The sequence below is a fragment of the Xiphophorus hellerii genome, chromosome 22 (assembly GCF_003331165.1).
Source record: "Xiphophorus hellerii strain 12219 chromosome 22, Xiphophorus_hellerii-4.1, whole genome shotgun sequence".
Taxonomy (NCBI): Eukaryota; Metazoa; Chordata; class Actinopteri; order Cyprinodontiformes; family Poeciliidae; genus Xiphophorus; species Xiphophorus hellerii.
In genome coordinates, this window is record NC_045693.1 from 29,804,423 (window position 1) to 29,819,345 (window position 14,923).

Genomic DNA, 14,923 nt, shown 5'->3' on the forward strand with positions numbered 1-14,923 from the left:
TGAGTCAGAACCTTTGTATTTGCACATTTCTGGTTTTAACAACATCATTTTTATTTTATTTTTTAAATTGTTTGCAATAAAAAAGAAAGAATAAAAAACTAAATATCTTTGTTGTTGAGCTCATATTCTATTTATTCAATAATTTAGCAGCGGTTTAACACTTGAATTGGAAATGTTGCTTATTTAATTGATGTACGATTTTAGATTTAAATGTAAATCTACATTTAAATGTAGATTTATTAATTAATTACAGACCCTGAAATTAACTCCATTAACATTTTAATCCAGTCCCTTTACTCGGTCATTGGTCCTCAAAGACACATGAAAATGCCAGAACAAGTCCTGAAGAGTTAGCCTAAACAAGTACAAACACTCATACACACAGGTCTGTCTTTGATATTTGTGAGAGCCGTGAATTACAGAGTGCATTCCAGGGACATTAGACTGAAGTTGAACCCAGATCTGGTCCGTCCCACAGCATTACACAACATCCCCACAATGAGAGGAGATTCTACTGAAAAATGAACCCAGAGGTCCTAAAAACACATCTGGCCACAGCAGAGACTGTTTATATCAGCAGCAGCCAGGAACAGCTTAGTTCCTGTTTACTGGCATTATGTTAGCATAGCGGAGTGTCTGTTACTGACAACATGTTAGCATAGCGGAGTGTCTGTTACTGACAACGTGTTAGCATAGCGGAGTGTCTGTTACTGACAACGTGTTAGCATAGCGGAGTGTCTGTTACTGACAACGTGTTAGCATAGTGGAGTGTCTGTTACTGATATGACATTAGCATAACTTTTGACATGTTGGTAGCATAGCAATATGTCCTTTTTTTCTCTCCTCCAGGGGGTCTTTTTTGTGGGCTCTAGTGTCCCTTATATGAAAATAGGCTGACAGGAAAAGGGGAAGAAGAGGGGGGAAGACATGCGGCAAATATTGCCGGGTAAGGGAATCGAACCTGCGACAGCCGCGCCGAGGACTCAAGGCCTCCAAACGTGGGTCGCGCTATCCCCTATGCCACCACAGCACGCCTCATAGCAATATGTCTTTTACTGGCATCATGTTGGCATGGCAGTGTCTGCTACTAGTATCATGCTAGCATAGCAGTGTGTCTGTTTGTAGCATCATGTTGGCATGACAGTGTCTGCTACTAGCATCATGCTAACTTGTATGTCTGAGTGTGTGTATTTACGGTCAGGATGCTCATATGGGCGCCAATGATGCTTCATTCCTTCATGCTCCAGGAATGGATTCCAGGCTTTACACTGATCCTCCCTGAAACACAACGACACTTCAGATGTTCTGATCCGGTTAGCCTGAGGACAGAACCAGGTTCTAACCCGGTCAGCAGAAGGACATATCCAGGTTTTGACCTGAAGTCGGTGAGGGGGGGGCAGTCCTCCTGGCTGCACAGCTGGAACTCATAGCTGTTCCCGTAGCAGGTGCGCCCTCCATTGGCTGGACTGAGAACAGCGACAGGTAAGTGTGTCTGATTGGTGCAGCTGGTGAGTGAGATCATTGCCGGTCACTCACGGGGGGTTATCACACTGTCTGGTCCGGAACCGGACCCCACCCCCACAGGTCCGGGAGCAGCTGCCGAACGGACTCCAGCGCCCCCAGTTTCCGTGTTGCTTCAGGAGGTTTGGGGTGAGCTTGATGCAGAAGCCTTTGAAGCAGTGCTGCAAAACAGACAGCTGCCTTGGTGACTCATCTGGCTGTGTGGATAAAGACTAGAAATATGTCCTGCAGTGGTACCAACCGGTACCCGGGAGGTACTGGATGGTTTCTCTGCTGCCAACAGAACTTGGCCGCTAAATAAACGCTGACGATGAATTCGTGAACTCACCTTGCCTGGTCCGCACTTGGTCCCATCCAGTGGGGGGCCTTTCTTGGTCTTACAGAAAAATGGGTTGTTGTAGTCGCTGCACCACAGCTGCTTGCAGGGATCAGGGGTCATGTACTGAAGACACAGATCACTCAGAGATCAGGATCTGTGGCTTATATGATCTTGTTGATCAGAAAATAATCAGAAATCTCTCCAGATGTGAAATGAAAACAACCCTGAGCTCCATGAAGAAAAAACCTACAACTGACAGGAAAACACTAGCAGGACTTTAATGAGCTTTCTGAAATTTCCAGTCCAGCTGCTGGCCGGGTCCAGGTGCTGGTTGGGTCCAGATGTAGTGTTTGTTCAGATCTGATAACAGGAAGCATTCCTGGCAGATCGGGTCCAGCAGCTCTGAGCCCGATGAGCTGGACGTTTCTACTGATTACTTTGGTTCTGGTGGTTTTCTCCTCTGAATCAGATCAGGACAGGAAACATTTCAGCCAGCATGTCTGCCAACTCTTCACCTCTGACAGACAGAGTCTGGGAATGACGGGCTAAAGGGACGATACCACCAGATCGTAGGAGGTTCATTTTCTATTCAGGTTAATATTAATGAATAAGTAGATCATTCTGCTCAGAGGTTTCAGCAGGAACCGACTCAGAGGCAGCTGTAAAGGGTCGCTGCTCAGGTTCGGGGAGAACCTTGGTTTCGGCTGGACTCTGGGTCCGGTTGGATTCTGGATCAGTAAGAACCTTGGATTCGGTTAGACTCTGACTTACGGCGGTACACATGCTGAATCCCGGGCCAAAGTCAAAGCGGCACTGCTGGTCCATGGTGTACTGGAAGCCCGGTAGCTGCGGCTGGGCAGGCCACTCATGGCTGAAGGGGTCGTCACGGAGACAGTCATAGGCGCTGTGGGCAGAGGGAGCGGCTGTCAGTGGAAACCCTCCTGGCACTGCAGGCACTGCGGCTGCTACTCACTTCAGGTAGCGGTGCAGCTCCCTCCAGCTGCAGCTGGACCAGTGATAGCGGTAGAAGGTGGCCTGGACCCGGGGAGACATGATGCTGCCCAGAGGGACGTCGTCCATGCAGTCGTTCATCTCCCCATCGTGCTCCATGCCCAGCCTGCACACACACACACCTTAGCTTAGTTATTTATCACTAAACAGATAGTATTATCCTTAGTATCACCATTCTTGTGTGACTCACACGTGGCCTGTCTCATGCGCAGCAACAAAAGCCGAGGAGAATCCGTCTTCTAGAACCAGGACACAGCTCCGGTGCAGCTGGCACATCCCGGTGACCGGAGCATAACCTACAGCACCGCGCAGCACAGGAAGGGGATTATTATTATTATTGTTAGTAGTAGTAGTACTATGGGTAGCTGTAGTACTATAGGTAGCTGTAGTACAGCAGCAGTACCAGAGGTAGTAAAGTAGTGGTACCCTGCATGCCAGTGGGACCGAACTCCTGGCGGGTCAGGTAGATGGTGTGGTCATGCTGCGCCTCCTGGCTCTGCTCCACCTGCTGCAGATACGACCATCCGCAGACGTTCTCCAGGCTCTTCTGAGGATTCCCCACTGCAATCAGCTCCTGGGACTGAGGGGCCAAACAAGTCCAGCTTTTAATGGTTTTCTACTTTAAACAGGAGCTATTCTGCCTGAATAGTTCATTGAGGTCAGAGGTTTAATGAGCAATGGGCCGGATCAGAACCTCTACAACTGTGACCCAGCTGGTGTTACATAGAGATCCTAATATCGGGTTTTAAAAGGAACAAGACTGAGCTACATTTGATCAACTTCCTGTTATCAGGACTGACTTCCTATAGCGTGAGCAGACTGATTCCTGTTAGTTGTGGCATGAGCAGAATGACTTCCTGTTAGCAGAGTGACTTCCTGTTAGCATATGGCCTGAGCAGACTGACTTCCTGTTAGCAGAGTGACTTCCTGTTCGTAGATTGACTTTCTGTTAGCAGACTGACTTCCTGTTAGCATGTGGCCTGAGCAGAATGACTTCCTGTTAGCAGAGTGACTTCCTGTTAGCATGTGGCCTGAGCAGACTGACTTCCTGTTAGCATGTGGCCTCAGAAAACTGACTTTCTGTTAGCATGTGATCTGAACAGACTGACTTTCTGTTAGCAGAGTGACTTTTTGTTGGCATGTGGTCTGAGAAGAGTCACTTCCTGTTAGCATGTTGCCTGAGCAGAGTGACTTCCTGTTAGTAGAGTTACATCCTGTTAGCATGTGGCCTCAGCAAACTGACTTCGTGTTATCATATTGCCTGAGCAGAGAGACTTCCGGTTAGCATGTGGCCTGAACAGACTGACTTCCTGTTAGCATGTGGCCTGAGCAGACTGACTTCTTGTTAGGAGAGTGACTTCCTGTTGGCATTTGATCTGAGAAGAGTAACTTCCTGTTAGCATGTGATCTGAGCAGACTGACTTTCTGTTAGCAGAATGACTTCCTGTTACCAGGTGGCCTGAGCAGAGTGACATCTTGTTGGCATGTGGCCAGAGCAGAGTGACTTCCTGTTAGCATGTTGCCTGATCAGACTGACTTTCTGTTAACTGTGGCTTGAGCAGACTGACTTCCTGTTAGCAGAGTGGCTTCCTATTTGCATGTGCCCTGAGCAGACTGACTTTCTGTTAACTGTGGCCTGAGCAGAGTGACTTCCTGTGGTACGTTGCAGCCCGTACCTTGGTGCCGCTCAGCATGATGATCCTTGCTACCACCACGTTGATGTTGGCCCCCAGAGAGGAATCCTGGTAGATCTCATTGACCTGGAGGAGACGAGCAGAATCTGCATGAGGAGCTTCTGAATGAAACCAAGAGCAGGAAACCTCAGCAGGTCCGGACAGAGCAGAACAACAGACAGAAGGAACCAGAACCCAGAGCAGTCCTTCTGGGTTCTGGTTCATTCATGTAGCGCCGCTCTGCAGCGCCTACAGGGCTGCATGCAAAACTAACAACTGCTTCCACGTACAATGTTCATCAGGGTGAGGAGATACTTCAGGATGTTTTCGCGGCCATGGAAGAGAAGCAGGGAGTAATCCACGGCCAGCAGCACCTGGAGGACGCAGAGGCAGGTAAGCACCAATGAGAGAGCAGGAAACTAAATGCCTCACCCAGAAAACACCGTAAATGTCAAACACAAAATTAATCAACGTAGAAAACATGAGGAAACGTCGAGTCACAAAAAAATAAGGTGAGATGGAGAAGATAACTTTTGACCTTTGAAGGTTAGCAGCAGTGAGCGGTTTTGGTTCTGACCAACCATTTCTCAGGCGGTTTGTTCTGATGCATCACAGTGAAGACCTTCAGAACCTCATGGTTCTCTTGGTGCTCCAGAACCAGACAGAGGAGGGTCTATGAAATCGTCCAGTCTGTCTTCACTATCTGCAGTTCAAGTCTTTGCTGGCTGCTGGACTTCAGGTGTGACACCAGGAAAGATTAAATAATCTGGTGTTTTTTCTGGCGCTCAGGTGACTCATCCTAATCTCTGATTGGCTGAGAAGCAGATGGACTCCTGGGATTTCATCTGCTCAACTGATCAAAGGTGCCAATATTTTGTTCCGACATAAATCTGGAGTTCAGAGGGCAAAGGTCAGAAAGGTCACGTACCTCAATGTGAAACATTTCAGCCATGGTGTCGCGGCGCCGGCGACCTGACCCGTTTGGACCCAGGGTTGGGTTCAGCAGTCCTAGCAGCGGCCCTGCAAGCACAATTCATCCGGTCTGAAGGTCAGGATGTCAGCTCAGCTGATTCAGTGGACCCAAACAACTGATGGTCTTTCCAGAATGGACCAGAACCACAAAGACCTCCAAAAACCTCATCAGAATCCCAGTGGTGGGTCCAGTTCCCACATGGAACCAGTCAGTCCTGTAACGAGTCCCGACCCGGCCAACCGAACAGCAGTGGCTCTCAGTCAGAGTTCAGCTCATTGCCACAGGCTTTAACTACGACATACACTGGAAATAAAAACCAGATGAAGCCAAGAAGCCAAAGGCTGACCTCTGACCTCACACACTGAAGCCAGCAAACCCTGATGTCCATAAACGGTTGCTATGGAGACAAGGCAGAGAGAATCTCTCTATACCTCATAAACCGTCTGAAGAACAGTTATGAGGCTGCACCAGTACTGACCAGTACAGACCACTGGGAACCACTACAGTCCACTGTGGCAGGAAACCCATTGGGAAGGAAAAATCTTCCTCTGGGTTCTGTGTATTTTTGAGATGTGTTGAAATGCGTTTCACAGCATTTTCTGTTTCAGTGCTTTGCTTGCAGAGTGTCTCTGTATCTCCGAGTGTCTCTGAGCCCAAAGCCAAGTTTCCTGGACCTTTTCCACCGTTTTATTTTCCTTCTTTCAGCTGGAATGAAGGAGGTGGAGGAGCTGTGGCTCGGTTTGTTAGCATTCTAACACTCAGCACAGAATGCAACAATCTGAACTCCTGACCTCCTGATGGTTGCTGTTATCTGAACCAGATCTGGCAGAACAGAACCAGTGCTTGACTCACCTCGCAGGAAGTCCTCTGAGGTCTGATTAGCAGCTGATGGTTTCCTGATGATGGCCGAAGAGCGATAAACCACGTGCCTTCGCTCGCCTTCGCCCTCCTCTTCGTCGTCTTTCAGCGGTTCGATAAAGAACTCGTCTCCTCCGGTCCGGATCATTCCTGCCTGGAGACACAAGAACCTGCTGTAACCCGGTTCTGGATCAGTTTACCTGTCTGGGCAGCAACCAGCATTAAACTAGAACCGACTGGATCGGCCCAGTGGATGAAGCTGGTACAGTTTACCAGATTTTATCAGAGATAAAATATCATCATGATGAAGACTAAAATGATCAAAGCCAGTCTGGAGGAAAGCTGAAAGTCCTGTTCAAAGCACATCTACCTCCTCAGATCCAAAGATTCCTCAGCAGATCACTGAGAAACAGATCTTCAAGGATCTGAAACACTGACTCCTACCAGAACCTAAACCAGGACCAGGACCAGATGTCTAGGAGTCTCCAGATTGTCTCTACCAGTCTCCTTTGCTGAACCAACCCTCTTCTTGTCCTCTGTCACCACCTGATCCTTGCCTCTACTCTTTGTCCCTGTCAGCTCTTCTCAACATCCTGTCCAATATGGCCGCTGTTCCCCCAAAGCATTTCAGCCTCATCTTTCAGGAATCTGGTCCTGAACGTTTTGACCAATTTGGCTCTGGAAACCACCTACCAGTCCGTCGCAGTTGCTGATGGCCACAGACGTGTCATCCAGGTCTGACACTGTTCCTGTGTAGAAGCAGTCGTCCTCTCTGATTGGCTCAGAGTGCAGGTATCCTGACTCCTCCCACTCCAAGGTGGCAGTGGGAGCGATGAGGCGGGAGTTTGGACGCAGCCGCAGGTGGAGGTGCCGACCAAACACCGTCACGTTGTAGAAGAGCTCCGCCTCTTCCTTGGGACTCCTCCCCCTCCATGAATGGCTGAACGATGATCTCCAAGTGGGCGGGGCCTGTTGTGCCTGGGAGTTGTTGGGCGTGTCCTTATTTGAGGGGGCGTGTCTCTTGCTTCGGTACGGATGGTGGGCAGAGACTGATGCTGAAAGGAGCCGTCCCTCTGAGTCGGTTCTGATTGGACGAATTATGCTGAACTCTGACAGAACCTGATGGAGAGAACCTGGGAGACAGAGAGAAGATATTTAAGATCGGGTCATCATCAGATCAACGTCAGCAGATCAGAAAAATTATTGACCCGGTTAATGTGAAATGGACCCAACTGCATCTTCAGCAGAACCTTCATTAAAAACCTAGAAGTCAGTCATCACTTGCAGCCAGCGAGTTCATCATATGTGACAGGCTACTGGAGCTAAAGTAGGACCAACCAGGACCAACCGGTACCAACCCCTACCAGGACTACGGTCAGACCCAAACAACAGACATTTTGGTCTTCATTACTGGGGGCCAGGGACCGGACCGGGTCCATTTGTGTCGGACCAAACCGGTCTCTCTCTGTCCATCTTGTAGCGTCAACAGCAGAGCCATCCAGAACCAGACCGTTGGTTCTGATGTTCTGGTTTCAGGAGAACTCCTCTAGAGCTTTAGCTTGGAAGTTGCTGGTTCTGCTTCTTGGGTTCTTCCTGTCAGTTGGTACAGCCTAGTCCGACCGGTGTCCACTGATGGCTCCAAGACTTTAACTAAAGGAAGATGCTTCACTCTGAGGCATATTTCCTAGACTTCCTGTCCAGTTTTGAAACCAGACCAGAAATCATCTGACCCAGCTCCACCAATCAGAGCAGAGCGAGCGCAGGCAACTGCTTCAGGTGCAACAACATCCTGGTTCTGATTCCGGTTCCTAGAAGTCAGATGGTTCTGATTAAACTCCATCCAGAACCAACCCGTCTGTTTGTATACGAAATGCAGGTTCTTCTCTTTCCTCCGAGACGATTTTAATCTTTAATTTGGCTCCTTTTGAGTTTATTGTGAATTTAAATCTTTCTTCTCCTGTTTGTCTTTGTCCAGTCGGGTACAGATGGGTCCAGTTGTTTCTCTTCCTGGTTTCTGTCTCCAGGTTGTTTTGATGTTCTGGTTTGGATCCGTTCTGCTTCTTTCTGGTGTTTTTATGAGGGTTGGACCTTGTTTATTTTGGAGAAATGGTTCTGGTTCTGGTTCTGGAGGAACACCAGGATCCCTCTGACTCCTGCAGGTCCCTGCTCTAAGTGCGCTCAGTAGACGTTTTCCCTCCCTGGAACCCCAGACGGATGGATGCATGTGTTCACAGTAGCTGATATGATTTACACACACACACACACACACACACACACACACACACACACACACACACACACACACACACACTCTCTTTCTCTCTCTCTCTCTCACACACACGCAGGAGGATGTGATGAAACCTGAGCTGCTTCACATTCTCTGAGCGCCTGAAACATAAACTCTGAGCCTTATGGAGGGAGCATGCAGGGGTCAGAGGTCATGGCTGGAGGACCTGTCCACCACAGAAGAAGAAGAGAGGAACCTTAACTCACCTGAGAGGCAGCAGCTGATGTGCAGCAGGAAGACGAGGACCAGCAGTCCAGAACCAGGCCGGTCCATGCTGGAGGGACAGACGGGAGACGGACCGATCCAGACTGACTGAGCGCCGGAGCTCCGGCTCCTTCACTCTGTCATTATCTCCTCCCTCCGCCGCCGTGTGTGTGTGTGTGTGTGTGAAATAATTTGATGTTGTGACTCTGGACCAGCCAGAATCGCTGCAGCTGCTCGGTGTGACTGCGCCCCCTGCTGGACAGCAGCTGCAGTCACACTGGAAAACTCTGCTGTGTTCAACTTGTGCTAAAAGCAGTTAGCCTATCAGAGAAGCTACACTAGCCTAAAATAGCATCTGAATGCTAACAGGTAGCAGCTAATGCTAATGTTAGCATCCATAATCCACAAATAATTAAAGAAACTCTGGAAAGATGAACGGATAGAGAAACCCTTTGCTACTAAAAATGTCCCCGAACCTCAGTTATTCAGCAATTTGAAGAGCCTGACTGGAAAATGTTGCTTAATTTGTTGATACTTTATATATAGTTTTTGGTTGAAATGTGGTTAAGTAATTACCGTTGGACCGAACCAACGGGTCCAACGATGACGTCAGAACCGGACGTCATCAGAACCAGGTCCAAAGATGCTCTGATCTACCGACCTGAGACATCAATCAGAGGAAGTCCTCCACCGGCTCCACCGGAGCTCAGAGCAGGAAAACCTTTTTATACCAACATCCCAGCATCGTGGCGTTGCCATGGAGACGACAGAGGGCCATTTCCATGGCAACGTTCCATGATGGTTCAGACAGAAGTTTCCCTCCATGTTGAATCTAATCAGCTGCTCTGTTGTTCACACGTGTAAAAATCTAAAAAACGTTTTGTTATGAGGAAGTTCTGGATCTGTTCGGATCTTGTATTATATTATATACATATATAATCCATTCCCTAACATTCTTGTATATTCTGTATAATCTGTGCATATAGCTCCCATATTTATATTTATACACAATATCTATATCTCTTTGCTATAACCCCTTATAGTCCATACAGTACATACATAGTCTTGTACATCTGTAAATAAATATTTATATCTCGTAGAGCACTTCTGGATAGATGCAAACTACATCTCGTTGCTTGTACTTGTGACAGTGCAATGACAATAAAGTTGAATTCTATTCTATCCACTCGGTTCTGATAAAAATGAGACAGCAGCTGGACAGAAGATAAAGAAATGAGAACGGTCCAGGCCCGGCGGCTTGGGGGATTTGGGAGTCATTTACCGCCCACAGAGTTCAGCTGGTCTCGTTTGCTTTTCCTGACATGTTTACAGACATTTCCCAGCACAAAGCATGGAGAGCCTCTAAGGCATCAGAGGGGTCTTCATATTCAAAGGTATCAGTCAGGGGAAGGCTACAAAAGAATTTTCAAGGATCCACATGGAACAGTGGAGAATAAATATGGCCCAACAGCGACATTACCAAGAACAGGATGTCTGAACAGGAAGGCAGCACTGGAGGAGCTGCAGGAGTTTCTGTAACTACTGTCTGTGCACTACATGAGACGATCGTCTTCTTCACGTGTCTGAGCTTCAGGCCAGCCAGAGGGAAACCTGAGCTGACAGGAAAACAGCCAAGCCCGGCTTCATTAGCAAAAACATGTTATGGTCCAATGAAGAGAAAACATCTACAGTGGAGCATGGTGGTGGCAGCATCATGATCTGGAGCTGTTAGTCAGAATGGAGGGAATCCTGAACGGCTCCAGATACCAGTCAGTGTTGGAGTAAAACCTTCAGCCTTCACAGGAACTTCATGTTTTAACAACCCAAAACACACAGAAATCAAATGAAGAACAGCTTCACTGCAATGAGACTGAGGCTTTGGAATGGCCCAGTCAAAGTCCAGACCTGGATCCCATGGAACATGTGAAGAGGGCTGAGCACAGGTGGGGCAACCTGCCTGTTTGCTGTATAAAGAACAGGCTCCTCCCAGAAACACAGGCTGGATGAAAACCAGAGGTCCTGCAACAAGCCGTTAGCTTGAAGGAGTTTATGCAGCCAGGTTATTTCTTTTCCCTCTGCATTTTTCAGTTTGTTTTTCTGCTACATTGTGCAGGTCAAAGGTCACATTAAAGGTGTAAAAAGTTGTGAAATTGTCTTTTTCACACACTGAAAACCTGACATGAACAGGGCAGGTTAACTTTATATCTACTGTAAATCACACCCTCAGATTTTGTATTTTTAGAAATAACCTTCAGTTTATGCTAATCATCCTCATCCTTTCAGATTAATAAAGTGGTTATTTGAAAGGCAACATAAACCTTTATGTACCCCATGTTGACGTCTGGCTGGCTGCGCCCCCTGCTGGTCAGAGCCAGTCTGGGCTCGGCGGGTTTCAGCTTCAGAACCAATCAGAACATTTTCACATCAACCAGACTCAAGAGTTAAACATAAGCTTTTATTGTGAAATTCCAGCAGCTGTTTACAGACGGCGACCGCGGCGACCGCCCTTCCTCCTGGTAGAGTCTGACGGGATCGGAGTGACGTCCTCTGGACACAAGAAGAAGAAAAACGTGGCGGTCAGTTAAAGGCACGGTGCACCAGAACCTTGCCGGAGGTTCACTTGACACTTTGAACCGAACAGATCATCAGAACCACAGAGCGGAACTCCATGACAGCAGAACAAGGCTGTGGTCCTTGGTGACCAGTGATGGTAACCATGGCAACAGACAGAGCCACAGACAGGTTCTGCTTCAGGCCCAAAGAGAGACGGGATTTCTGAACCACCCTCAGTTATTAACATTTAATCAGTTATTGATCAGTTATTAATCTCCATACAGTCACTGAACAAACAGAGAAAACAGTTTAAACATCAGATCATTAAATCGTGATGATGAATTTGTCCCAGGTTAATGCCCCTCCCAGCAACAGGTGGGGGAGGGGCTCTGCAGCAGACTGGTTTCTGCCTGCAGAGCAGAAAAACACCCAGGAATCACAGAGTTATGACAAGTCTGAGTTGTTTAGATGATTTTAATGCATTTCCCTGACCTCTAGCCCAGAAACATTTATTCTACCTTCAGGAAAACAATGCAGATATTTTCCACCTCATGGATCAAACCTCTATCTGAAGGGTTTCAAGTGACCAAGTGGCTTTTACTCGTTTATTTTATACTTTCCTCTGAAAGTTAGCCAGATGTTCATGGGAAATATTGATATAAATGGGAAACAAAATAAAGATATATTGTTTACAACAGCAGCCACTGATCTGAAACGAGACCTTTGTATTTTATTATGCTAACTGTTTATTTGTAAGCGATCAATATGTCTGACATATTTCTGGTAAAGATTTGTTTCTGTCCATCCTGGTAACGTCTACAGCTCCTTTAGATCAGATCATAAGATCTGATCTGATCAGGATATGGACTGTGCAGGAAGATTCTGCTGATCTACTAAAGATCAGCAGAATCTTTAACAGCTTAAAATTCAGATCATCAGATCTTCTTCCTGTTTCCTCTTACATAAAACCTGGAGCGATCCTGAGCCAGTCAGCGTTCCTCTGTCTCTACTCCCGGTGTCAGCGTCTGTTACAGTTTTCTGCACTAGAAATGTGTATTGTTCTGCTGGTGCCTTCATTACCCAAAATCCCTCACTAGTCACATGACTCAATCAGTAGATTTCACCCGAGTTTAAGTCAACGTTAAACTTTAGATGGAAAATAAAGTTTTAAGTTTAGACAGAAACTTCTCCAAGTGTCCAGTGGGGGCAGTAAAGTCCCAAATGGAACCACAATAACACCAGCATAACATCCTGACTTCATGATTACAGTTAAACATGGTTACCATGGAAACAAATGAGTCTGCAAATTTAGACAAATTTCACAAACATCCCATAATAACCACTATGTGACTAAGGACAACGAGCAAATCAGAGCTCAGCTTCTACCTGAAGAGACTAGACCAGAACCGGGCCAGAACCCACCTGGTGGAACACTAAACACACTGTGTGTGTGAACCAGGTCTTTATATCCTGGTGGGAACATCTCTGTCTACAGTGTGGGTTGTAGGGACCAGTGCTTTAAGGTTAGAGGTCAGGGCTAAGGTGGTTAGGCTGTAGAAATGAATGGAAGTCAATGGAAAACAAGACTGTGTGTGAGTAAGTAGTACCGATGCGTCCGATCTTCATGCCGGACCGGGCCAGAGCTCTGAGTGCAGACTGGGCTCCAGGTCCAGGAGTCTTTGTCCTGCAACAGAGACACAGCTCAGTGTGCTGACCTCTGACCTCCGGGCAGTAAACCCTGACCTCCAGCTGAGCCTACCTGTTCCCTCCGGTGGCCCTCAGCTTGATGTGCAGCGCCGTGATGCCCAGCTCCTTGCAGCGTTGCGCCACGTCCTGAGCTGCCAACATGGCGGCGTACGGCGACGACTCGTCTCTGTCCGCTTTCACCTTCATGCCGCCCGTCACGCGGCAGATCGTCTCCCTGGAAACAAGCGGCCGTCAGAACCAGACTGGGGAGACTGGGGAGTCGGAGGTTGGGACGGGGGTGCACTTACTTCCCGGAGAGGTCGGTGACGTGGACGAAGGTGTCGTTGAAGGAGGCGAAGATGTGGCAGACGCCGAACACGTTCTCTCCCTCAGCCACCTGCGGGCCCAGGCTGATCACCTGCTCCTCCTTCTTCTCCTTGCCTTTACGGGGAGCCATGTCTGCTGAAGGAACCACAGCATCAGAACCAGAACATCACAGCCTCACTGTGTCTGTTCAGAACCACAGCATCACAGAGACACTGGATCCTCTCAGAACCAGTCCCTTACTGGGTGTGTTCAGAACCAAGCAGAGCAGTAGGTTCAGAATCACACCAGCAGCTGTCCGGCAATGGAGGCTCGACCTGCAGCTTGATGCTACGGATGCTAACCAGAACTGATACCAGAGCCAGTTAAAGCTGCGGCCCCAGTCCTTTTAACGGACTGACACCAGAATGTTCTCCTTAAGTTCAGATCTGCTATTAAATATTGCAGTAAATTCTACATTTACATCGAGTCACAACCCGCAGCCAGGATAGTGTTAGCATGTTAGCTTTCCCTCAGACGCCGCTGAAATAAACCTAACATTTATCACCCGGTGAAGAATTTCAACGCTATGAACATCCCACCTCATCATTCCGAACCCTAAATAATCTCTAAAATAATAACTTTCACAATAAACCAGCTCTATTTTCTTTTTGCTGGAGAAAGCACCGTGAGAAACGTAACATGGCGGCACGGCACAGCGGAAAACGTAACATAAACGTAGCTTTAATATTTCACAGAAACTTAATTCAGACCCCAACAGAACCTTAATGCATCAATCTGTCAGAAAACACACTTGGGTTGGTAGGATGGTCACCTGGAAGGAAGATTAAAGCGGATTTATTCCTCAGCAGGACTCACCTTACAGCGTCTCTTCACTGAGCACAATCAGAAAGGAAGGAAATTCCGCCACCGGAAGTAGAAATAATGAGACTCTCGATCTGCTGCTGCTGCCCCCTGCTGGACACTTCTTCCCTCTCTGTTTATCAGATTGAATCCTTCCATCTCGAATTTGATCGATCACACTCAGCTTTCTTTATAGTTTCATGATTTTGTTTTGTTGCTAATTATATGGTGCTTTTATTTTAATTTTATCATCTTTTTAATTGATCTTGTCTTACATTATGTAAATAGAGTCTATTTATTTGTTCATTTTTAAATATTGTTTCACATGAAGAAAAGACTAATAATTTCTTCGTTTTTAACTTATATTTATTTTGAAGTCACTACAGTTTATATTATTTTCTTTGTTTGTAATTTTTAATTAATGAAAATATTCATGTGCATGGATGACTATATCACATTTTAAAGTTTTATTAATTTAGCATATTTATTTCTCCTGTTTTAATGAGCTATCAGAGAAATAACTGTATTATTAGAATCAATCTAAAATTCAGCAGTTTTTCTAACTCTGACAGATTAAACCGGTCTGACCTGGTACCTGACCCGGTACCACTGCAGAAGCTCAGAGCATCTAGAAACCAGATATTAGAGCAGTGTGTGAATACTGGGAGGAG

The 14,923-nt window shown here is 47.1% G+C and overlaps 3 protein-coding genes and 1 long non-coding RNA gene across 7 annotated transcripts in view; all 4 read right to left on the reverse strand.

The window, feature by feature from the left end:
* Positions 1 to 14,923, reverse strand: part of mcm8 (minichromosome maintenance 8 homologous recombination repair factor) — a 216,385-nt gene that overhangs the window by 74,471 nt on the left and 126,991 nt on the right. The gene's annotated exons all lie outside the window — the stretch shown is intronic.
* On the reverse strand, positions 970 to 9,019 carry LOC116712654 (A disintegrin and metalloproteinase with thrombospondin motifs 2-like). Its single transcript, XM_032552458.1, has 14 exons — positions 8,849 to 9,019; positions 7,049 to 7,488; positions 6,350 to 6,509; positions 5,453 to 5,544; positions 4,815 to 4,898; positions 4,528 to 4,611; positions 3,278 to 3,431; positions 3,042 to 3,147; positions 2,814 to 2,957; positions 2,612 to 2,744; positions 1,850 to 1,963; positions 1,537 to 1,682; positions 1,377 to 1,466; positions 970 to 1,278 (listed from the first exon to the last, which is right to left on the reverse strand). The coding sequence occupies exons 1-14, from the start codon at positions 8,913 to 8,915 to the stop codon at positions 1,128 to 1,130; spliced, it is 1,965 nt and encodes a 654-aa protein (XP_032408349.1). The 5' UTR covers positions 8,916 to 9,019; the 3' UTR covers positions 970 to 1,127.
* rps14 (ribosomal protein S14) lies at positions 11,281 to 14,367 on the reverse strand. The gene is made up of 5 exons (XM_032552498.1): positions 14,268 to 14,367; positions 13,394 to 13,544; positions 13,159 to 13,320; positions 13,007 to 13,083; positions 11,281 to 11,393 (listed from the first exon to the last, which is right to left on the reverse strand). The coding sequence occupies exons 2-5, from the start codon at positions 13,540 to 13,542 to the stop codon at positions 11,326 to 11,328; spliced, it is 456 nt and encodes a 151-aa protein (XP_032408389.1). The 5' UTR covers positions 13,543 to 13,544; positions 14,268 to 14,367; the 3' UTR covers positions 11,281 to 11,325.
* LOC116712685 (uncharacterized) lies at positions 11,632 to 13,000 on the reverse strand. The gene is made up of 2 exons (XR_004337619.1): positions 12,832 to 13,000; positions 11,632 to 12,785 (listed from the first exon to the last, which is right to left on the reverse strand). It is a non-coding gene; the product is annotated as an uncharacterized LOC116712685 (long non-coding RNA).